The sequence below is a fragment of the Muntiacus reevesi genome, chromosome 2, assembly GCF_963930625.1.
Source record: "Muntiacus reevesi chromosome 2, mMunRee1.1, whole genome shotgun sequence".
Classification (NCBI taxonomy): Eukaryota; Metazoa; Chordata; class Mammalia; order Artiodactyla; family Cervidae; genus Muntiacus; species Muntiacus reevesi.
The window spans coordinates 10,791,352-10,814,713 of NC_089250.1; the positions used below are offsets into that span (position 1 = coordinate 10,791,352).

The window sequence follows — 23,362 nt, forward strand, 5'->3', positions numbered from 1 at the left end:
CGTGAAATGCTGGGCTGGATGAATCACAAGCTGGAATCAAGACTGACAGGAGAAATATTAATAACCTCAGATATGCAGATGACACCACCCCCATGGCAGAAAGCAAAGAGGAACTGAAGAGCCTCCTGATGAAACAGAAAGAGGAGAGTGAAAAAGTTGGCTTAAAACTCAAAATTCAAAAAACTAAGATCATGGCATTCAGTCCCATCACTTCATGGCAAATAGATGGGGAAACAATGGAAACAGTGACAGACTTTATTTTCTTGGGCTCCAAAATCACTGCAGATGGTGACTGCAGCCATGAAATTAAAAGACGCTTGCTCCTTGGAAGGAAAGCTATACTGGCCTATATATCCATATATCTAGGCCAATCTAGACAGCATATTAAAAAGTGTACAAAGGTCCGTCTAGTCAAAGCTATGGTTTTTCCAGTGGTCATGATGGATGTGAGAGTTGTACCATAAAGAGAGTTGAGCGCTGAAGAATTGATGCTTTTGAACTGTGGTGTTGGAGAAGACTCTTGAGAGACCCTAGGACTGCAAGGAGATCCAACCAGTCCATCCCAAAGGAGATCAGTCCTGGGAGTTCATTGGAGGGACTGATGCTGAAGCTGAAGCTCCAATAGTTTGGCTGCCTGATGCGAAGAATTGACTCATTGGAAAAGACCCTGATGCTGGGAAAGATTGAAGGCAGGAGGAGGGGATGACAGAGGATGAGATGGTTGGATGGCATCACCGACTCAATGGACATGAGTTTGAACAAGCTCTGGGAGTTGATGATGGACAGGGAAGCCTGACATGCTGCAGTCCACGGGGTTGCAAAGAGTCAGACACGACTGAGCGAATGAACTGAAGACAAGCTATGGGACATTAACGCCTTGGAATACCATCCAGCGACAGGAAGAAAGAAACTGTGGACACACGGCAGGGAATCATGCTATGTGAGCAAAGGAAATCCCAAGATCTCATTCTGAATGATTCCTTTTGTGTCACTTGTGTAAAGACACAATATTGGAAATGAAGGACAGTTAGTGGTTTTCAGGGGTTGAGGCTGGGGTAGGTGGGCAGGAAGACAGGTGGCAGACGTAGTTGTGAATAAACAATATGAAGGACCTTGTGGAGCTGCAGCTGTGGTTGTGGAGACATGAACCTGCACAGGGAATAAAACCATGTAGACCTGACGCCCACATGAGTACAGAAGTAAAGCTGTGGAAGCATGTGGCCTTTCCGGGTGGTTAAGAATCTGCCTTCGTAGGCAGGACACTGGGGTTCCATCCCTGGTTGGGGAACTGAGGTGCCACGAGCCGTGGGGCAATGACACACTCCCCCAAGAAAAAGAAGCCCCCCCCAAAACTGGGGAAGTAAGACCTATGGAGTGCATCGATGTCAATGGCTTGGCTGTTGACAGTGAGCAACCAGTCACTGCTAGCCTTGGAGGAGGAAGGTGTGGATCAAAAATGGGAGGTCTGCAGGTTTCCTCCCGAGCTTCCAAGAAAGGAAGGCAGCTGCCAACACCGAGATTCCCGCCCAGTCACACCCACTTCTGATTTCCAGCCTCGAACACCGTGAAATCCTAAGTTGTGATGCTTTAAGCCTCTGACTTCCTGGTAACTCATCACCACAGCAATGGAAAATGGATGCTCACTCAGAGCAGCCTGCCCAGGGCAGAGGGCAGAGGGCAGCCTTCAACTGCGCATCAAGGTCTGTGCTCCTAGGAAGGCCGGCCTTCAGAAATGGGAGAGAATCTGAGACATTTTCAGATACACAAAAACTGAGGGAATGTCCTCCAAAGACACTTTCACAAAAGACCACACAATAGAGTGAAGAAGATGGTCCCTAAAGAAAGCATCTAACCAGGCATCCAAGCTGAGAACCATTCAGTAAAATGCCTGGTCGGGAGTTTTGACAAACCACCATGTCCAAACGCCTTGAAGCAATCTACCAGGACAGACCCAGGAGGAAACATAAGATCTGAACAGGCCTGTAACAAGGGGTACAGATGTCAGAGAATGGAGCCTTCTCCACCCACCCCCTGGGGCTGAAAGCTGCAAACACCTGTCTCAGTCCTGGCTGCAGCCCCAGCTGTGACAGCACGAGGCAGGTGCCCAGGAAACCCCGTCCAATGATCCAGACACCACTGAGATGGGAACCGAGACGTTAGCTGTGGGGTCAACAAGCCAAGGCGAGCCGTGAGTCAGGAGAAGCAAAGAGGACCAGCACAGCCCACTGGGCCCGGGGTGGGGGCGGGGGGCACGGTGTGAAGCACTAGGACAGCACTGGGCTCCCGTGCCTGTCCCCAGGAAGTGCCCAGGACAGACGGCAGAGAGGGTGTGTGGCCGCTGGGCTGCTCCCACACTGAAGGACCCCGAGTGTGCCTGGGGCCTGATGTGGACGCGCAGGTCCACTGGGCCCGAGACCAGCCTTTGATCGCAACAGTAACAGTGGGTCCAGACGTTCACCTGAGGCTCCGTGCCACTCGTGAGGCCCAGCACCACCTCCACTTCATGGAGCAGGGAATTCAAAAGCCAGCCCACCAGGACCAAGGCTCCCCGTCGTTGGGGGACCCCTGAGTCGGAGGCAGAGGCCTAGAGCAGGTCTAGAGGGTGATAAACAGTCCAGATGCCTTGGGGAGAAATGGGGGGGCCTGGGAACAGAGCCTGGGGCTACTGGCCATGCTAGTATTTCCTTTCTCAAGCTTGGAGGTGCACTGACATTTATTCCTTGGCTTATCATAAATCCCACGTGATCTGTTTACCGGTGAAGCAACATGCGATGGTCAGCACGCAGGCAGGAGCTGGTGCCTCACCTGGCCACACCTGCATGTGCGGTGGGCCGGTGTCCTCTGCCCAGACAAGGGACACAACACCTCACGAAGCCTGTCTCCACAGGACGCGGGGAGCTTGCGGGAGTGCTGTGTGGGCGCTCACGGGGCCAAAACACACAGTGCGTGGAGCACCAACCACAACACAGCTGTGCCTGCCTGCAGTCACCCGGGTCATCTCCTGTGTGCTGCTGTGACGCTCCTGGAAAAGCCCTTCTAGAGTCCTGGGCTCCTGAGAGGGAGTGGGTGCCGGCCTGAGCACCAGGGGGGCCGGGGAGGAGGGCCAGGCTGCACACCTGAGTGCTCCCATCACCCGCTCACAGATGCCTCCCCACCTCTAGCCTCCCCTCAGGCCTCTCCAGCCCCCAGCTTCCTGGTGGCGCCCAGAGGATGGGCGTGTGGGCCCTTCTCTAGCACAGAAGATCATGCTCCAGTTCTCCACATAAACCTTTTCTCTCCTTTGCTCACATATCTGTTTCTTTCAAGAACGCCACTAACTCTAAAGGTCTTTCCCGTTATTTGGGAGCATTTACGCCTTTTATCCACCTCCCCAGGAGCCACGAGATGACAGATGAGGGAGACTGTATTTTTTAAAGTCAGACTCTTCGGGACTTGCCTGGCAGTCCAGTGGTGAAAACTCCCTGCATCCACCACAAGGGCACAAGCTCGATCCCTGGTGAGGGAACTAAGATCTCTCAGGCAATGCACACAGTGCGGCACAAAGTCAAGTCAGTACCTTTGTAAAATAACCTGTTCTTTCAGGGCTCACCACTCGGGTAACGAGTACTTGTGACTCTGAGCAATTTGCTCAAATTCAATTTCAGATCCGGGTTCTTGGCAACGAACCCTGGACGTGAGATCCCCAGGCCTGAGCCGCTGAAGCACCGTCTCCCGGTCCACCTGCCATGCGTGGCCCCTCTCCAGCTCCGTCCTCCTCTGCAGCTGCTCCCGAAGGCCTCAGATGACCTCCTGTGACTCCGCGTGCAGCGTCGCCAGCTTGGCCTTCTGACCCTGAAGCACGCCAACCTCGAGCTGGAAGCCCTGCTCCAGCTGCCTCCTCTCCTCTGCAAAGGCCCTTTTCATCACCTCCATCTCCCTCTCGTGGTCACTAACCTCAAGAGAGAGGAGGAGTGATGTCAACCGGGGCCCCCAGACACCAATCACTTGATGAGTCAAGGCTGCCGGGGCAGCACCAAAACAGCGGGTGGCCCAGCTTCAACAGGGCACCGGGGTCTGTGAAAGGCCCCCCACGGCTTGTGTGGCCACCTGCTTCCATCACTTCGTGTAACCTCCGCTGCAGCCTTGGCGGGAGGCCCTGCAGGTGCGGAAGGGAGGCTGGCGGCCCGGCAAGCAGCTGCAGGAGGAAGGTAGGAGGGAACAACACCTCCACGAGGCCTGGAAGGCAAGGCCACAGCAGGAACCCAGGGGCAGGACCGCCCCGTGGCCATGGTGAACCCTGACGAGCCGTGGGCACCATCCCTCCACAAACCCCCCACAATCGAGTAACAGAGCAAGAGACACACATTCACCTGAGAAGATAGGCTTGGCCAGGGAGGCCTAGGAGCCCCTGCGTGCTAAGTCGCTTCAGTCGTGTCCAACTCTGTGTGACCCTGTGGACTGTAGCCCACCAGGCTCCTTTGTCCATGGGGTTCTCCAGGGAAGAAGGCTGGAGTGGTTGCCACGCTCGCCTCCAGGGGATTTCCCGACTCAGGGATCGAACCTGCATCTTTTATGTCTCCTGTCTTGGCAACATATCTTTTCTTCTCCACTAGCGCCACCTGGGGAGCCCCTGGCGCAGGGAAATCCCAGGAACTAAGATCCTGCTCCCAGAATCTGCTTCAGCTGCAACAGAGCCAGGGGCTGTGACTTCCCAGTGCAGGGCAAACAGGCAGTTCTGGCCTCTGCACAAGCCTCCGGACACGGGGAGGGACTCTGTTCCCTCCCGTTATCAGCTATTCCTTCTGTCCCGTCTCCTTCCGAAGAAGGTGGAGTCAGAAAGTCAAGGTCACGCACATTCCCTGCAAACCTCGTTCGCCCTGAACGCGTTCACTATGGGCACATGTGTGCGCAGACACGTCTCAACAGCAGGAAGTTACCCAACCTCTGTGGCCTCCCTCAGTCCCCTCACCTGGGTCTCCAGCTGGATCCTGAGTTCTTAGTAATGCTCCTTCAGCTGCTTCAACATGATCTCTATTTCTATACTCACTGGGGCGGAATCACCCACGAACGTGATGGTGCCTGAAAATAAGAGGACATGTCCATTGATGTTCAGCCCAGGACACCATGGGATCAAGCATCTTTTAATTTCATGGCTGTAGTCACCATCTGCAGTGATTTTGGACCCACAGCGTGGCCAGCCCTCCTGGGCCCAGGTGACCCACGCCATGCATGGTAGGGGGCACACTCAAGGCTTGATTTAGAATGTGAGTGTGGCCGCTGCTGGGGTTTCATCCATGCTGGTTGATGGGCTGGAAAGTGAAGGGAGCAGACACATCCTGACTTCTCGCCAGCTCCTTTGAATTCCCAAATTGCTTTCCATGAAAAAGAGTGGCAGACTCGAGAACATCCGGCCTAGAGAACTTGGGATAAACATGTGAGGAAAGAGAGCATCCCATCGCCCTGAAAACAGCAAGCTGCCGCCTGGGTCAGGAGTGGCCCTGGTTGGATACACAGCCAGCCGGGCCTCCACCACCCACGTGACCTCTGCACCACAGTGCTGCTGTGCTGACCGCCCTTCCTCCTTAGAAGGGGCTGAGAGACGCTCTGAGGCCAGATGCGGGCGAGGGGAAGAGACACGGCTCCAGCCACGAGAGCGCTGTGGCTGCTTCGGCCCCAACATGAAGCTCAGGGCTCCCTCCGGTGCTACCACTCAGAGCCTTCCAGCCACCGCACCCGGGGCGCAGCTCCTGGATCTCAATAAGGGCCACACACTCGCAGCTCAGGCCCGTCGAGGGATAAAGACCATCACCCCCTTTCCTGTGGCCACATGGGCCGCTGACACTCATCGAGGAATGCGATCACAGCAGCCACATGCCAACCACCCCTGGCTGAGGAGCAGGGCTGTGGCTCGGGGCTCAGCAGAGTCCACGGTTGCAGGTGCAGGTGAGGGTCTCCCTCAGAGGCCAGGTGCACAGAAGACCCACCCCGCTTCCCTCGGAGGCCCCGAGGACAGCTGACTTGGGCTGCCCTTTGTCAGGGCCATCACAGGCCGTCCCCCCATCACCCCCAGCCCGTTCTCTGCTCCCCTCCCCAGATGACCCTCCCCAGGGGCATCTCCTTCCATCCCCCCTGCCTTAGGAGGCTCACAGGGGACATGCCTGCCCTGAGGTCACAGCAAGTTCATCGCAACCTTCGCCACTTACTCTGTCTAAGCAGTAGGACCTTCATCCTCCTCCCTCTCTCTTGGGGCTCTCGGACGCCTTAACCCCTGGCCTCAGATAAGACCCTTCTCCCACACAAATGGTCCGTAGGACTTGTGACCCCTGTGCAGCGGGCTGGCCCACCACCCCATCCCTGGGGCAGGAGCACGTGAACCACCACCTCCCAACAGACGCACCACCTCCAAGCACCCGGCGCCTACCTGCCGGGCCGTGTCCCAGGGGCAGGTGGCTGTGCCGACTCGGGGTGTCTCTGCCTGCAGGCCCTGCAGGGCAGCCTGCAGCTCATCGCTGTGGTCCTGCAGGTCCTGTGGGCAGAGCCAGACACTTCCTCCAGCCACTGCGGCCACCAGGCCCAGGAGCAGGGCATGGAGCCAGCACCCGGGGAACAGTTCAGGCCCCAGCAGAGCGGGTCCTGACGTCCAGGACGGGGAACCGACATTAGACCCGAACTGCTTCGGGAGTGACAAGGAGCAGGAGTCCTTTCCCAGCTTCTTATGCCTGGCACCACCTTCCATCACTGGACACACAGAAGGGACTCAGGGGGAAAAAAGTGCAGTGAAAATGAGAAATGGAGAAAATACAGAGAGCTTTTAACACCTGAAACCACAAAAGGTTGGGCGAGTATGCTCATAAGGGGTAGGGGAGATTTGGGAGGACATGAGGCTTAAGAGGAAGGGTCTCTGTGACCTTCCTGGCGGTGCAGCGGTTAGGACTGAGTGCTTTCCCTCCAGGGGACGTGGGTTTGCTCCCCGGTTAGGTGATCTTTTGCAACAACCATTCCTATCAGTAGGAAAAACAGTGCCAAACCTCAGTTTATCACTAAAGCTAGTGGAGCTGAGCTACTTAAAATCCTAAAAGATGATGCTGTTAAAGCGCTGCACTCAATATGCCAGAAAATTGGAAATGGCCACAGGCCTGGAAAAGGTCGATTTTCATTTTAATCCCAAAGGAGGGCAATGCCAAAGAATGTTCACACTATTGCACAGTTGCACATATTCCACATGTTAGCAAGGTAATGCTCAAAATCCTTCAAGCTAGCCTTCAACAGTACATCAACCAAGAACTTCCAGATGTCCAAACCGGATTTAGAAAAGCCAGAGGACCTAGAGATCAAATTGCCAACATCCACTGGATCATCAAAAAAGCAAGAGAATTCCAGAAAAACATCTACTTCTGCTTCATTGACTATGTTAAAAGTCTTTGACTATGTGGATCACAATAAACTGGAAAATTTTTCAAGAGATGGGAATATCAGACCACCTGACCTGCCTCCTGATATAAGTAGAGTATATCACGCAAAATACCAGGACAAATATCAACAACCTCAGCTATACAGATGATACCACTCTAATGCGAGAAAGCAAAGAGGAACTAAAGAGCCTCTTGATGAGGGTGAAAGAGGAGAGTGAACACTTGGCTTGAGACTCAACATTCAAAAACCTAAGATCGCAGCATTCGGTCCCATCACTTCATGGCAAATAGAAGGAGAAAAAGTGGAAGTACTGACAAATTCTATTTCCCTGTGTTTCAATCCCAAAGAATGTTCGAACTACCACACAACTGCATTCATTTCACATGCTAGCAAAGTAATGCTCAAAATCATTCAAGCTAGGCTTCAACAGTATATGAACCGAGAACTTCCAGATGTACAAGCGGGATTTAGAAAAGGCAGAGGACCTAGAGATCAAATTGCCAACATCCACTGGGTGGCTAGAGAACTCCACAGAAAACATATACTTCTGCTTCACTGACTATACTAAACCCTCTGACTGTGGAGACCACAACAAACTGTGCAAAGTTCTTAGAGAGATGGGAATCCCAAGTCAGCTTACCTGCCTCCTGTGAAAACTGTATGCAGGTTTCAAGAAGCAAAAGAGAGAACTAGATATGAAACAATTAGACTGGTTTGAAATTGGGAAAGGAGTATGTCAACACTGTATATTGTCACTCTGCTTCTTTAACTTATATCAAGAGTACATCATGTGAAATGCCAGGCTGGATGAAGCACGAGATGGAGTCAAGATTGCCGGGAAAAATATCAATAACCTCAGATATGCGGATGACACAACCTTTATGGCAGAAAGGAAAGAGGATCTAAAGAACCTCTTGATGAAAGTGAAAGAGAATAATGAAAAAGCTGGCTTAAAACTCAACATTCAGAAAACTAACACCATGGCATCCGGTCCCATCACTTCATGGCAAACAGAGAGGGCAACAACGGAAAGAGTGACAGACTTTCTTTTCTTTGGCTCCAAAATCACTGCAGATGGTGGATGCAGCCATGAAGTTAAATGATGCTTGATCTTTGTAAGAAAAGCTATGACCAATCTAGACAGCATATTAGAACCAGAGACATCACTTTGCTGACAAAGGTCCATCTAGTCAAACTACGGTTTTTCCACTAGTCATGCAAGGATGCGAGAGCTGGACCATGAAGAAAGCTGAGTGCCAAAGAACTGATGCCTTTGAACTGTGGTGTTGGAGGAGAGATGCGTGAGAGTCCCTTGGACAGCAAGGAGATGCAACCAGTCCATCCTAAAGGAAATCAGTCCTGAATAGTCATTGCAAGGACTGATGCTGAATCTGAAGCTCCAACACTTTGGCCACCTGATGCCAAGAGCCAACTCACTGGAAAAGACCCTGATGCTGGGAAAGACGGAAGGCAGGAGGAGAAGGGGATGACAGAGGACAAGATGGTTGGATGGCATCACTGACTCAATGGACATGAGTTTGACCAAACTCCAGGAAATGGTAGAGGACAGAGAAGCCTTGTGTGCTGCAGTCCATGGGGTCACAAAGACTTGGACATGACTGATTGAACAACAACATCACTAAAACATTTGCTTAACAAGGTTCTCCAACCCAGTATATCTAGGCTGAAGATGAGTGGAAACTCCTATTTCGGCAGAGCCTGGCTGGGTCCACAATCAATTGATTGTGGTCCGAAACCAGAAATGATTGGCTCGGCCTCCCTCAGACTCACTGCAGAGCTTTGGGGCGCAAGGGCAGCTGTCACTCAGGGAAACAGTTTGATGAGTGTGATTAACCTAACAGCCTACAGATCTTGGGGCGAGTTTTACAAGCTTGATCCTATCACCTCCCTCTTGAAAGGGGAAAGGTGCAGTAACATATGCCAGGGCCACATGACAGGTGCTCAGAAAACATATGCAACATCACAGCAACGAGTCCTCTCTGAAAGCAACCACGTGGACAGGAAGAAGCGAAGGACTCAGGAAAAATGATAGGAGTGATAACATCTGTGGACGTCAAATGTTTGTTTTTATTTTTCCTTGTGTGTGTATTTTCTAAGTTTTCTACAACGAACATGTATCCCTTAATACATTTCTGTTAGAGTAACCTAATACAACAGCAACGCTATTTCTAAAAGTGTACCGCTGATACTGTGTTACTCATGGAGCAAAACCCAAACACCTACGTGGCCCTCGAGGCCCTGTTTCCCCCAACCAGATTCTTGGATGGAGATAACGAGTCTCTGGTTCTCCAATGCAGAAAGAACTTCAGCGAGTCCCTTCGGGGTGGTCGGGAGAATCAGGTCAACCAGGCTGAGACCAACGCAAATCCATTCTCAGCTCCCTGCCTTACGGCCTGAAATCAGTCACCGTTGTCTTGTGGGCACGGTGGGAGGGCAGCACTGGCCGCAGGGAAGGCCATGTGCAGTCAGGCTGCCCGCCACCACCCGCCACTGCATGGGTGATGCCTGGTCTGCGGGCTTCCTGCTGTGGGCTCAGGTGAGACAGCAGGGCCTCAGCTGGCAGCAGCCTGTGTCCACCATCCGCCCTGGGCCAGGACCCCGGCAAGACCTACCTGACCTTCTCCTCCGCGAGATGTTCCAGGGTGGAATGGAGGTCATCTGTCTCTTTCACAAACTCCAGGTTCCTCTGCTCAGCTTTCTCTGGGTCTTGTCTCACCTTATCTCGCTCCCTGGCCATCTGCTCCACCTGCGCCCTGCAGGAAGGAGGGAGGGATCACTGGGGACACTGCTCTGGGCCTAGCGAGCTGGTCTGAAGGAACAAACTCAGCTGGCCTAAGAGTGCTGAGCAGTGGCTGGCGCTGGGCTCTCACCCACCTCCTGTGCGTGCGTGCCAAGTCACTGCAGTCGTGTCCGATTCTATCCAATCCTATGGACTGTAGACCTCCAGGCTCCTCTGTTCATTGGATTCTCCAGGCAGGAATACTAGAGTGGGCTGTCATGCCCTCCTCCAGAGGATCTTCCTGACAAAGGGATCGAACTCCCATTTCTCATGCCTCTTGCATTGGTGAGTGGGTTCTTTACCACTAGGGCCACCTGGGAAGCCTGACCCTCCGCCTACCAGGATGGTTTCTGCAGTTATTGGGTCTGTTTTACAGAAGTACATACAGCAAGAAGCCAACTGGCTTGCAATGGGGTTTCTAGCAGGTTTCTGAACCAGGAGGTTCGAGCCTGGGGCGGGCACTCCTCACTTCTCCAGACGGCCTTAGAAGAGGTGGGAAATTATCCTCGCTCCGTCTTGCCTGCAGCTGGGCCTCAGAACCAGGGATCCCCAGCACCCACCCTGGGACTGGACGCACGAAGGGATGAAGGCTGGCCACCCATTATCCTGCCTGGTCACAGCCTTGCCACCTGTAGCCTGGCACCTAAGTGCCAGGGAGTAAGTGCCAGGGAGTTGCCCAGAGCAGAGGTGACGCCTGTCTCTGTCCGGTCACCCCAGGCCCTGCCCGAGGCTCAGTCCACCACCTATCCCGGTGCCTCTTTCTCCCACTGGAGAGCACCAAGCTTGTCTCCCTTCCTCATCCTCCCAGTCTTCCTCTGGGCCCCTCTGCAGAGTTGCCTGATGCCAGAGGTCTCATCTGTGGGTACCTAACGAGATGCAAAGTCTTGAGGATGGAGACCGGAATTACTGCCAACCTTTTCTGTAGCTTCAGAGCATCAGTAAAAACACAATAACAATCTCTATGCCAACCGGTTCAGCAGACGGATGGCCTGAATATTCAACTCAACTGGAGCCAAACCCAATTAAAACGGAACGTATTCTTGGCCGAATCGCTATGTAGTCCTTTGTGGCCATGCTGGAAGCACCCTTTCTCGTCCTGCAGGAGGACGAGAGGCCTCCTGGGCGAGGAGGCCAGCCTGGCAGGTCGCACCCCACGGCCCCGACCCTCCGAAGCGGGGCTCTTACTGGCAGGAGCTCAGCTCCTGGGGGTAGCAGGCAAAGACTGCATGGACCCCGCCCACCATCATGACCTCCTTCTCCAAGGGCCCAGGTCAGCTCCAAAAGGTTCACCTTCTCATCCACACTGAAGTCAAGGCTCTGAAAACAGCACGGCCCATAGGACAGGTAGGATGAGTGGGTCTCCGGACACCTGCTGGCTCCCACAAGCCAGACTTCACTGTCCCAGCACCTTCCTTTTCTGTCTGCAAAGTCTCCACATCTTGAGTGGAGCCTCTGCTATGCTCCCATCCCTCTGGGGTCCCTCTCCCAAGGTCCCTGTCAAGGCCAGGTCCTTGAGGTCCCCCACAAGGCCAGGCTTTACCTTGGACTTCAGAGAATTCATTCTGAGGCTCCTTCGCGCTCTCGGCTTCTTCATCAGACTTGAGACTCTGGAAAAACAGAAAGAGAAGGATGTCAGCCACGATTAACTCGCAGGGGGAGGTTCCCCCCCGTGGATGTCCTTTCTGACACAAAGGCCCAAAGCCTCCAATGGTGCACAACTCATGGAGTCTCAGTGAGGGCCCTCGAGGCATTCATCACGAGCCGGCCAAGTTGTACAGGGTGAGCCTTGGTCCAAGTGCTGGACGCAGGTGACCGTGGCTGTGGCAACACCTGCTTTTTCTGCCCTCAGCCGAATAACCTTTCCTCCTCCTGCAGGGCCAGGGTAGGGTGGTGAAGAGGGGATCCTCCGAGGCCCCCGTTTCTGAAGGAGGATGTTCCGTGGCCAGAACTGCCCTGCAGACAGGGAGACCCAGAGACACCTAAAGACCGAATGTAGGTCCCCAAATAGCCCCTCTTCCAGTGATGAGATGCCCTCTCCCATCCTCCTGTGTCATGTCATGTGAGCAGTGACTGGGGGAGGTGCCCAGGGGGGTCCACCCACCTCCACGCTTTCCAAGGACACGGAGCGGCAGAGCTGGCTCCTCGCACTGGGTCTCATCGGCTGCTCCAGTAAACCTGGGGCTCCACCTGCAGCGCCACAGGGCTCGGGCTGGCTCTGACGGCTGGACCACGTAGAGCCACTCACGTCCTTTGAGGGCACAGCCCGGGAGACAACTGGAAAGAAAATGGGAGGTGTGTGGGGCTCTTTAAAATACAGACTCTGGGCCCACTTGTGCTTACGAAGATGCAGATTCAGAGATGCGAAGTGGCTCTCGGGGACAGACAGCGAAAACGCCAGAAGAACACAGGGAAGGGCCAACGTGGGGCTGGGGCTGAGACAGCTAGGCTGGGAGACAGGATTTTCCGTCCTAAACTCTTGGTGTTGCTTCACTGTTTCCAAGCAAAATATGCTATTGCTATGTGATAGAAAACTAATCTTAAAATCTAGCTTTTTACACAAAGAAATAACCTTCCAATAATCCAAGTGCTCTAGAGACCAGAAGGTCATTTCCCACCCACTTGACCCCACCTCACCACAGTACCCCACCTGGACAGGACACAGAGGCAAGGACCTCAGCACAGCCAGGCAGGCTCAGACTCGCATGGGTCGAAAGTCGGGGGCAGAGGCAGGTGCGGACTTCGACAAGGGATCCATGAGGCTCCCTCAAGCCCTAACACACCCCTGCACTTCCTTCTTCCCTCCTTACCTGCCCACATCTGCGGACCAATGGGGACTCCGCAGGCAGCGAGGAAACGACTCTGCCTCTGCAGGATCTGAGTGGCCAGAGAGACTGGGGAGTGGGGGTGCAGCCTGGGCTGTAACCAGGAGAGAACGCGGGTTCGAAGGGAAGCACCCAGAGGGGGCCAGTTGGAGAGAAAGGCAAAGGGTCCCAGGAAGCAAGGCCAGGCCAAGAAAACAGACCGTTTCACACAGGTGGGTCATGGTCCCAGGGATTAACTACCACCTCGTCTCTCTCCTCCTCACCGGAAACTGGCCCGCAGCCCCTGACCTTGAGAGCATCAGAGGAGGAGGCTGGGTCCAACCAGGCCTCCAGGAGAAACAGTGATGCCAGCAATGCACAGAAACTGAGGACAAGGAAGGAGTCTTGGGAGGAAGATGCCAAGTTCCATGTGACAGAGGACATCTAGGACAGGCTGACCATATTCCTGGACCCTGTGAGGTTATCATGGGCAGGGTCCGGCCCTGTACACTCTCCCCATGTCGGAATTCCTGGGGCTGCTGGAGAACAGGGGGTGTTCCCACTGACAGGGAGCAAACGGAAGGCTTGAGCACCCCAGGAAGGGAGCAGGGGCCTGCATGCAGGCTCCGCACCTGCTCTGGTTTGTCTCCACACAGGCTGTGGCTGGTTTCTGAGCGGGGAGCAGCGGGAAGAGAAAGGCCATGTCAGGTGGGAGTGGGCAACGGGGACACACTCGGGAAACCAGGTGCGTCTGACAGCATGCGGACCTCCGTCTGGGGCTTAGCAACTCGCCTAGCCCCACGTCTACGCCCTTGACCTGAATGGGCTCCTGCCTCTCCTCTCCCAAGATCCCCTGGTCTGCGTCTGGAGGCCCACCTGCCCTTGAAATGGTACCCCTTTCTTCACCGTTTCCGCTGCTCAGCACTTTCCTCAGAGCAATGAGATGCCGAGAAATCACACACATTAGACCAATTCATAAATGTTCTCCCAAAGTGTCACGTTCTCCCTTCACCAGGGGGAAATGCATCTCCAGGAACGTGTCCACGCGACAAATCAGGCCAGGAGGGGGCAGCGTCTCACCACCCACAGAGCACAGAGCTGTGGCCTCTCAGTGGGAACCTCTGGGGGTCACGGCCAGTCCCCAGCCGCTGCCCAGACGGCCGGCAGGCCACAAGGTCAACCGAGTCTTGTGCCTCCTGTGTGTGCACATTTATTCATAGGAGCAGAATGCTCTCAGCACGCAGAGAGGCATAGCCAAGAGATTAAACAAGTAAAAACAAACAAACAACAACAACTTTTTTGGTTACATGTTCTGTGATGGCCTTCACTAAAGGAGGAGAACGACTGAGAAGCAGAATGTTCTTCAAAACCCCAGCCCCAGGGTGCCACACACATTCCCGGGGCATCAAAGCACATGTTTCCAATCGTGGCATGAGTCGCTGGGAAGGACCAGCAGGCAGATTAGAAAGCCGGAGAGAGGGATGCTGTGGATTCGCCGGGGAGGCAGGGATGAAGCCCATGGGGGAGACCGCGAGGGTGGCCCGCATGGGAAGCACACGGCCCCGGAGGGCAGGGGCAGGGCTCCCTGGGCTCTCACAACAGGGGCCGCCCGTGAGCACCAGCCCTGGCTGAGCCTCCTCAGGCAGGCCTATGACTGACCCCCCCACTGACTGGGTAATTGAGGAAAGTCTGAAAATTGAAAGAAGACAAAAACAACACAAAACAAAACGGGGGTTGGCAGAGAAAAGCACCAGTCATGAAGAGGACACAAGTTGAGGACTCACAGGAGTTCCAGCACAGAAAAGGGAGCGATGACACGGGCGTGGCCTTTCTCAGGCACCCTCATGCCCAGGGTCACACGATCACACCCCAAGTCGGGAAAGCCAAGTGGCCTTCTTCTCACCTCAGGGAAGAGAAACCTGAGACAAAGCAACCAATAACCAGGCCCTTCACATCCCAGGGCTGCCGCTGACAAGCTGGCTCCTCACCCTGGTTAGACTCCTCCCCCGGTCAGACTCCACCCCCTTATCAGACTCCACCCCTGTTCTGACTCCGCCCCCGTATCAGACTCCTGCCCCATCAGCCTCCTCTCCCCCAGGTCAGGGCTCCCACGTGGCTCCAGCAGGGGGCTGTGCGACACCAGATTTCAGCCCCAGGGGAGGCCACAAGTGCTTCCCCAAGGGCCTAGCTCCAGACGAGAAAACCTCACCTGAGTAATGGGAACGATCAGCCACAGGATTTCAGGGGTGGGGGGTGCTCGGGGGCTCACTGGAATCCATATGAAAGGTACATAAGCCCCAAACCTCCCAATGGCACCCGCTGCCCCAGTCATGCACCTGCTCCTGACGAAAGACCCTCCCGGGGTGTGGGAGCCGACCAGGGGCCTGAGTGGGGCAGATGCCTCGAACTCCTGCACCGTGGGGGAGGAAGGGACCCGCTGGCCACTGCACTCTCCCTCCCAGCACTCCTCAGATGCAACCTCGACGGGTCATCCAGCCAGAGCACGGCAGGCGCTGCCAGCCAAAGAGTTGGCCCATCTTCTAAGGAGCACATCCGCCATCACCTTCCCGGTGGACCCACAGGCCACACCTCCAAGCGGGCCTCCCTCCAGAATTCTCCCTCCACCTCCTGACAAGTATCAAAGCCCCTCTTCACTTGTTTTGCAATATTGCCTTTGTTCCAAGGGTCCCACTGGAAACCACGATTTTAACAAGTGCCAGGAGCACAGAGCACTATTGTCTTAGACAGGCGGAGGGCTGCCTCAGCTGGTGGCATCCTGCTTGCTCCACCAGCCTCTCAGCCTGGCCAGCACCTTACACCTGCACTGCCCTTGGTATGATCAAATTCTCCCACCTCTCCACACCCACTTTATCTTGTCTACACCCTTCACTGGAAGTTCAGCACTAGATAGGACTTGAGAGTATTTGTGAGATTCTGACTTAAATATGAATTTGGTCTTCCTCCCATCCATTGCACAGCTTCTAAAACCCTAAAATTTCCTAAGTGATGAGAAGCAACCACACCCAAGTTTATGCTGATAAGGTGACTTTGAGAACCACACCTTGAGATGGGCTGGTTGCCAGGGAAACGAAGGATGGGATTCGAGGTTGGAACTTTCAGCCCTACCCCTGACCTCTAGAGAGCTCAAAGGCTGGATGTTGAATTCAATCACTGATGCCCCATCACTGGATCAGTCATGACTGTGGAACGAAACCTCCATAAACCCCAAAAGGACGGCATTCAGAGACCTTCTGGGTTGGTGAACACGAGGAGACCGGGGAAGAGTGAGCCCTGGAGAGGGCGTGGGGCCTCTGAGCCTCTGCCCACAACCCATGCATCTCTCACCCTGAGTTACAGCCTTTGCAATAAACTGCTGATCCAGTAATGGGTTTCCCTGAGCTGCTCTAGCAAATTAATTGAACCTGAGGAGGCCGTGGGCCCCTCCGATCTTTAGCAGTGAGGTCAGAAGCAAAGGAGACAAGCTGGACTTGAGACTGCTCTTTGAAGGCATTGCTGTCTTAGCCTGTGGGGTCTGCAGCTCTGTCCAGGGGGATGATGTCAGAATGGAGGTGAACTGCAGAACTCCCAGCTGGTGTTGCAAAATGGCCTGGTGGGAGGGAAACTACACAGAGCTAGTGACCCGAAGTGCCAGGGTATTCAGAGGACTTTGTGCAGTGCAGTCAAAAACACAAGAGTTTTCCCCTTGCAGTACCATTTCACAAATAAGGAAGCCAAAGAATAAAAAAAACCCAGGTGCTGCAGTCCATGGTCCCAGTCCATGCAGCTGGGGATCATAGACCTGCTGCATTGTTCAGGTACAACATCATATTCCAGAAGACACAGAATCACGGAAGGAGACGTAAAGAAGGCCAAAAAGGCCTCTTACCTGACTCCAAAGACCCAATGTCTTCATCTGAGGAGGCAAGGCCAGCCTGTGATGACAACAGAGTCACAAAACCGTCCTTAAATTCCTCGAAGTTAACCTGTGAATTTGAAAAAAGCGGTCAACACTGCTTTCGACAGGCCACAAACATAACACATTGGCCTTTGGGGTTTTCTCAGATGGAAGATTCTTATGTTGCCTTCGGCACTGAAGACATTTATTTTTTCAAATATTTACTTAAGGTTTTAAAAACCTGAAGGTATAGTGAGGCAATTAAGAGTGAATCATAAGCTCTTCACCGAAAAACACTATTAACAACTCCATAAAAGTAAATTAGATAAGATAGTTAGAAAACAGTGCAGAAAAGAGATGTCTGATGACCACAAACATTAGCACATAAAGAAATATCCATGCCTTCACTACCCACCAAGAAAGAGAACATGCCAGCACCTAGGCTAGTCCTCCACCAAGGTTCCTTTCCTGATTAAATCCCCCACCCCTACACTGGGGGGAAAAAAAAGCTCTGAACAGTCACACATATGTCCTAAGGGTTTCTCTGGAGTACACGAAGCTAAGAATGGGATTGCTGGGTCACAGAATATACATTTATATCCTCTTTGCAAATTGAATCTTTTGTCACTAAACAATGCTGAGCCTCTAGAGTTCACTAATATTTTTCCCCGAGACTAGCTTTCTTATGGAGCTTAAAAGTTTCATTATCAACCAGTTTTACCCTCTGCAGGGACAACACAAAGCACGTCAGATAATTCGTGTCTTTGTTATCATTTATATTAACTCCTCACAAGATATTTTTGTTTTACATAGCCAATGTTCATCTAGAATTATTCAAATATTTGCCACTTTGTTTTTCTTTTCTTCCTTCATTTCCTACCTTCTGCCTGGGATAGGCTTCCATCTATCTGAAATAGATCTTTGAGACTTACGTTTTGCTTAAATATGCTGGTGCTAAGCCCTTTTAGTGTGATTTTCTGAAATGTTTTCATTTCACTTTGATTCTTTCTTCAGCAAAAACATAATTTATTAAAAGAATATTGGAAATGATCCAGATGTACTTAAAGAAAATGGGTAAATAAACTGTGACTCAGTCAGACAATGAAAGACGACAACAGGGGAAACAAAGCACTGGCAGAGACAATGCCTGGACCCTGACCTGCATTCTCTGAATACAGACTGCAGACATGATACTGAGTAAGAGAACCAGAGTATGCACTGAGCATGTGCTGTGTGTATGTCCACCTGTAGGAAGTTCAGAAACAGACAAACAAATCTCTGCTGTTCTCATCAAGACAGTGGCAACTGCTGGAGCCAGAGGGACCCCAGGGGCACCTGAGGAGGGATGCAGGATGCTGGGGCCCAGGGCCGCTTGCAATGCATGTTCACTGAGCTGCACACTTCCCAACTCTTTTCTCTGCCTGTGCTTCACCTGACCTCACACAGAAAGAAATCAACGCAGGAGATACTTGTAGGTCAAAATGTCACCAGTATGTGCTAGAGAAGCAGGCCTGGGGCTCTAGTTCCAAGCATGCTTCCCACACCTGGCACAGAACTTGAATGAGCACATTTCTACTGCTGCCTCTGAACACTAAATGCAGCTGTTGGCTGTGGAACGTCTCTGCCTGGGTTATACACTATCAGAGTTGAAGGTGGACTACTTATAAGTGTGTTTATCTTCTGGCTCCCCACCTAGCATGTGGTCTCACGGCTGACACATTGTAAATACTCAACAAAGGTCTACTGAATGTGTTGGTCTCTATATCCCTTTAAAACTGAGCAGAATTCACCTTCTCAAGGAGACATTCTTTCACCTTTTTTCTTTAAAAAAAAATCTATTTATTTCTTTTTGGCTGTGCTGGGTCTTCGTTGCTGCAGGCTTTCTCTATTTGTGGCGAGTGGGGACTACTCTTCCTTGTGCTGTATGGACTGACCATTCTAGTAGCCCTCACTGGAAGGTGGGCGTGAATTTGCTAAACTGCTAGTATAACAATGTCTGAAACTTCTTTGTTACGATGATGCATCAATTTCATCAGGTGGATCTATTCTTGTTTTTCAATCACAAGTCATGTCCAACTTTTTGTGACCCCATGGACTGCAACACACCAGGCCTCCCCTGTCCCTCACCATCTCCCTGAGTTTTCCAAAGTTCATGTAATATCGGTGATGCCATCCAACCATCTCATTCTCTGTTGTCCTCTTCTCCTCCCTACCCTTAATCTTTCCCAGCATCAGAGTCTTTTCCAATGAGTTGGCTCTTCCCATCAGTGGCCAGAGTACTGGAGCTTCAGCTTCAACATCAGTCCTTCCAATGAATATTCCAGGTTGACTGCCTTTAGGATTCACTGGTTTTATCTCCTTTTCACTCAAAAATCTTCTCCAGCACCACAATTCAAAACCATCAATTCTTTGGCACTTAGCCTTCTTTATGATCCAACTCTTACATCCGTATATGACTGCTGGAAAAACCACTGCTTTGACTATATGGACCTTAACTAATCTCATATTGAAAAGGCTGTGTCCAGACTTTTGCCATGTGGATCAATACTAGAAAGAACATTCTTGCATAGCTTTCATTTCAGAGATATTCTATTGCTTTCATTTTACCTTCCTAGCTTCTAGGTGTGCTCTAGCACATAAAAAGTGCTCAAAAATACTTGTTGAGGGACTTCCCTGGTAGTCCAGTGGCTAAGACTCCAAGCTCCCAATGCAGGGGACACAGCTCCACTGCTGGTCGGGGAACGAGATCTCACACGCTGCATCTAAGAGTTCGAATGCCCCAACTAAAGATCCCTCATGTCGTAGAGAAGACTGCTGCAGCTAAATAAGTAAATATTAAACAACAACAACAACAAAAAAACCTTGACTATGTGGGAGCAGAATGAAATGGCCATTTTCTTTGATTCAATCTCAGATTTTTGTTTCATTGATAATACTTATCAGCTTTCCTTTGAGCCATCAAACAGGAGGGGATTTGGGAATTCTCTGGTGGTCCAGTGGCTAGGACTCTGCACTCTCACAGCCAAGAGCCCAGCTTAAATCCCTGGTTGGGGAACTAAGATCCCACAAGCTGTGTAGTGTTACCGAAAATCAAAAACAGGAGGGAATCTGATGGCTCAGTGTGCTGCTGTTTTATCTGATAGCATGGACTGTGTTTCTGTGTCCTCTCCCATCACAGCTCACAAAAGGACAAAGGGCCAGGATAAAAAACATCAAGGAAACCAGATAACCTGTTCATGATGTTTTAACCAGTGTTGATTTTCACAAATGTGCCTTTTGCTCACCTAACCCTCGAGTACAATTCCAGGTGATATCAAGAAGGGCTAGGACACGAGCGATCAAAATCACACCCGATTTTTTTTTCCTTCTGGCCACACCACGCATGGCATTGGCATCTTAGTTCACCAGCCAGGGATGGAACAAGTTCCCCCTGCACTGGAAGCATGGCGTCTTAACCACTGGACCACGAGGGGAGTTCCCACACCCGAGTCTGAAGTCCATAAAGAAAAAGCAGTAGAGGGAAAGTCAGAGGAAAGCCGGCTGGGGCGGGTGTGTGAGGCAGAGCCCTCCTCACCCCAGGAGCAGCTCTGCTGGCAGCACCGGCCACGCGGGCTCTGGGGGAAGTAACAGGAGGCAGACGCACCTCGAAGCTCCCCGGGGCTAGCAGGGAGGGGTTTTAGGTGGCTCTTCATTTGCTTCTGTCCAAGAACCAATTCAGGAATCTTTCCAGGCCAGTTTTTTTTCTCATTCAAATTGAGACCACTTTTATTGAATTCTGTGGGGGGAAATACTCTTCCATCAAAGGGAAGATGACCAACACAACTATAGGCACTGCTTGTTTGTTTCCAGTTTGTTTTTTTGTGTGTTTTTCCCCAGACTGTGGGATCTTAATTTCCAACCCAGGGACTGAACAGGGCCCCTGGCAGTGAAAGCCCACCAGGGACTTCCCAGGCACTGTTTTAAATGAACGCGTGCACCTCCCTGGGGTCTAGTGGTTAAGAATCCGCCGCCACGTTCAAGTCATGTTCAAATGGAGGAAGAAGTCTGAAGTCGAATGTTAAGACGGAGAACAACACATCTGTGATTTTCTTCAAACTTTCCATTTAAGGAAAAGACAGAAAGGTGAGAAAATTTACACACAAGAAACAGTGTCCCAGCAAGTTTCAATTCTGAAGATGTCTAGCCAGAGGGATTCTCTCCTAAGTGTGAGTTTCCGAACTATATCCCGTAGACGGGGAAGGTCCCACAGGGGTCACTGCAGGGATGGGGAACAGAGAAGTTCCTAACTCTACAAAAGAAGTCACAAAGGCCATGTCCTTCTGACTGAGCCCACAGTCCTAGGCCAGCTACTTTCTCAGATTAAGAAAAAAACACATAGATTTTTAACTATAACATAGACAAAATGAACATGTAAAACCTTGTTATACACTTGATTAATGCTTGTGGTGTGACATGACTTTCGAAGTAAATTATGTGTTTTAAATGCACGAACAAGAATAAATCAATATCAAATTCCTATTTGTCGCAGTCGATACAGCTAATTTAGAAAGCATACATATTTTTTAAACACAGGACAGGGAACTTGAAGGAGAGAATCTTTAGTTGAATCAAGCAGGCCAAACGTGAAGAGATTCAGCCTTAAAAAGATGTTCAGTTCCTCTAGATAAAACCTGGCTTGCTAAAATGACTCAGCAATGAATTATCCACATTTTGGGTTATTGAGGGCAAAATTTAAAACACACAACAGATCTCTCTTTACTGTTTAGCATACTTCTATCCAGACTCTCATCATTAGTTGGTATATACAAAAAGCATGAGTGTAAACTCAACTATAATCTAAATGCAGTCAGAAGTTGCAGTTGAACTTCATTTCCTCAGCCTGAAGTTTCAAGGGGAGCACTTATACTCCTACCCTCCTCATGAGAAGCAAGATTTACCTAACGGGCGAGTTTGGGAGAAGGAACTAAGAAGTGCTTGCCTGGTTCCCAATCTCTTCTTTGAAAAGAATAATGTGCGCACAGCACCATGAACTTGGGTCTGTGGTAGGCAGCCCGCCCCTGGGATTATACCTGTGTGATAATCATCACACACATTGATGATTATCAAGCCTTCGCTTCCTCCTCTTAGGCCTGTGCGGGCAAGTCTCTGACTTGAGATGAAGTGTTTGGAGGCCCGCTGTGACTGCACAGCTAAAGTAAGTCCTCCAGGTTCATGGCTCTCAAGTACTAAGACCCAATGTAGCTCCAGTGCTGTCGAAGAAACCTTAGATTGCTCTATGAGGACAAGAAGCCAAATGGGAAAACAGGTTGAAATTGCATTTAACAAGGGTTGCTTTTCTCTGCATCACCAACATCATGGAAACACCATCAAAACCATAAACTCGTGTGCACTGACTGAAATGGACATTTTAATCACAATGATTTCACAATGAAAACTAGCTGCAATTTAAAGACTTCCCTTCATTGCTATCTCAGGCATCATTCATCCAGGTGATGTCAAGACAGACAAAACTGAGCTTCATTTACGAGTTTTAAATATTCGATTTAACTACAAACTTAGAAACATTCTACAAATGCTCAGCAAGATATGTTTTAGAAATTTAAACCAAAATTCTGTAAGTAAAACAGCAACTAAAGTTGTACTCTTGTACAAGAAAAAAACAAAAAATGTTAACCTAAAACCAGAAATTAATCTTTTGATTATGTATCACAAGTTTGTTTAACTCATAAAAAGGATTTATCTAGGATTCCTTCAAATAAAAAACACCCATATGTGGTTAGTGTTTAGATGCCAGTCACTTATACTTAGGGGTAGAAAAACTGTGGTGGAAGCAGCAGAGCCTGGAAATGATTATGAACCACTGCCAAAGTGAAATCAATTAGAAAGTAAATCAAACATCTGAAAGTACACTTTCGGTTAGTAGACAATAAGCTTTCATTTCTAAAGTAGAATTTCAGTGTAGATTTTTAAGAAATGTAAGAATTAAAGATGTATCTCTTAAAAACAAGATCTAGCGCAAAAAAATCATTAAATGTCTCATTGATTATCACAGTTGATTATGGTTTTACTTAGTGTGCATAACTCAAAAAAAAACAACTCAGAAGTTTACCAAGTTAAAAATAAGGATCATTTATATCAGAAATTTGAAACCCAGTAAAAAAAAATAGAAAAGAACTAACCTTGGTCAAGTAAGTCTCCACGCTGTCATTTGAATGGTGTGGAATTGAGGTAGAAAATCCTACGTTTGCTCCTGAATTAAGATTTGCATTGAACCCTGAAGTAGGATTGAAATTTCCAACAGAACAGGGCTCCAGGACTGGCGTGCTGCTATGATTGCTGAGTAAAGGAAGATCTGTTCTGCTGTTTCTGCACCTCACGTTTCGTGCTGATCTCTGCCAGCCTCTCATTAGTCCTGGGGAAGAAGGAAAGCACTGATGTCATTCATGCTTCCCTAATACTTGAGCTTGTAAGTTG

The 23,362-nt window shown here is 50.8% G+C and overlaps 2 protein-coding genes across 4 annotated transcripts in view; both read right to left on the minus strand.

The window, feature by feature from the left end:
- LOC136159094 (ankyrin repeat domain-containing protein 7-like) overlaps window positions 1-5,017 on the minus strand; it is a 71,231-nt gene extending 66,214 nt beyond the window's left edge. The window contains exon 1 of the mRNA XM_065920908.1: window positions 4,949-5,017. The gene's annotated coding sequence lies outside the window, so the exon portion shown is untranslated. The remainder of the gene's footprint in view (window positions 1-4,948) is intronic.
- The window catches only part of LOC136159106 (ninein-like protein), a 129,174-nt gene that overhangs the window by 104,123 nt on the left and 1,689 nt on the right, over window positions 1-23,362 (minus strand). Inside the window, exons 2-8 of one of the 3 annotated variants that reach the window (XM_065920937.1) lie at window positions 23,068-23,300; window positions 16,880-16,976; window positions 12,294-12,466; window positions 11,733-11,799; window positions 10,288-10,433; window positions 10,026-10,166; window positions 6,634-6,735 (exon numbers count right to left, since the gene is read on the minus strand). In XM_065920937.1, coding sequence (XP_065777009.1) covers window positions 10,396-10,433; window positions 11,733-11,799; window positions 12,294-12,466; window positions 16,880-16,976; window positions 23,068-23,295 — 603 coding nt within the window. In that variant the 5' untranslated portion in view covers window positions 23,296-23,300 and the 3' untranslated portion in view covers window positions 6,634-6,735; window positions 10,026-10,166; window positions 10,288-10,395. Of the gene's footprint in view, window positions 1-6,633; window positions 6,736-10,025; window positions 10,167-10,287; window positions 10,434-11,732; window positions 11,800-12,293; window positions 12,467-16,879; window positions 16,977-23,067; window positions 23,301-23,362 lie in introns of those variants that run through there. The other 2 variants (XM_065920936.1, XM_065920935.1) reach the window with 2 other exon arrangements.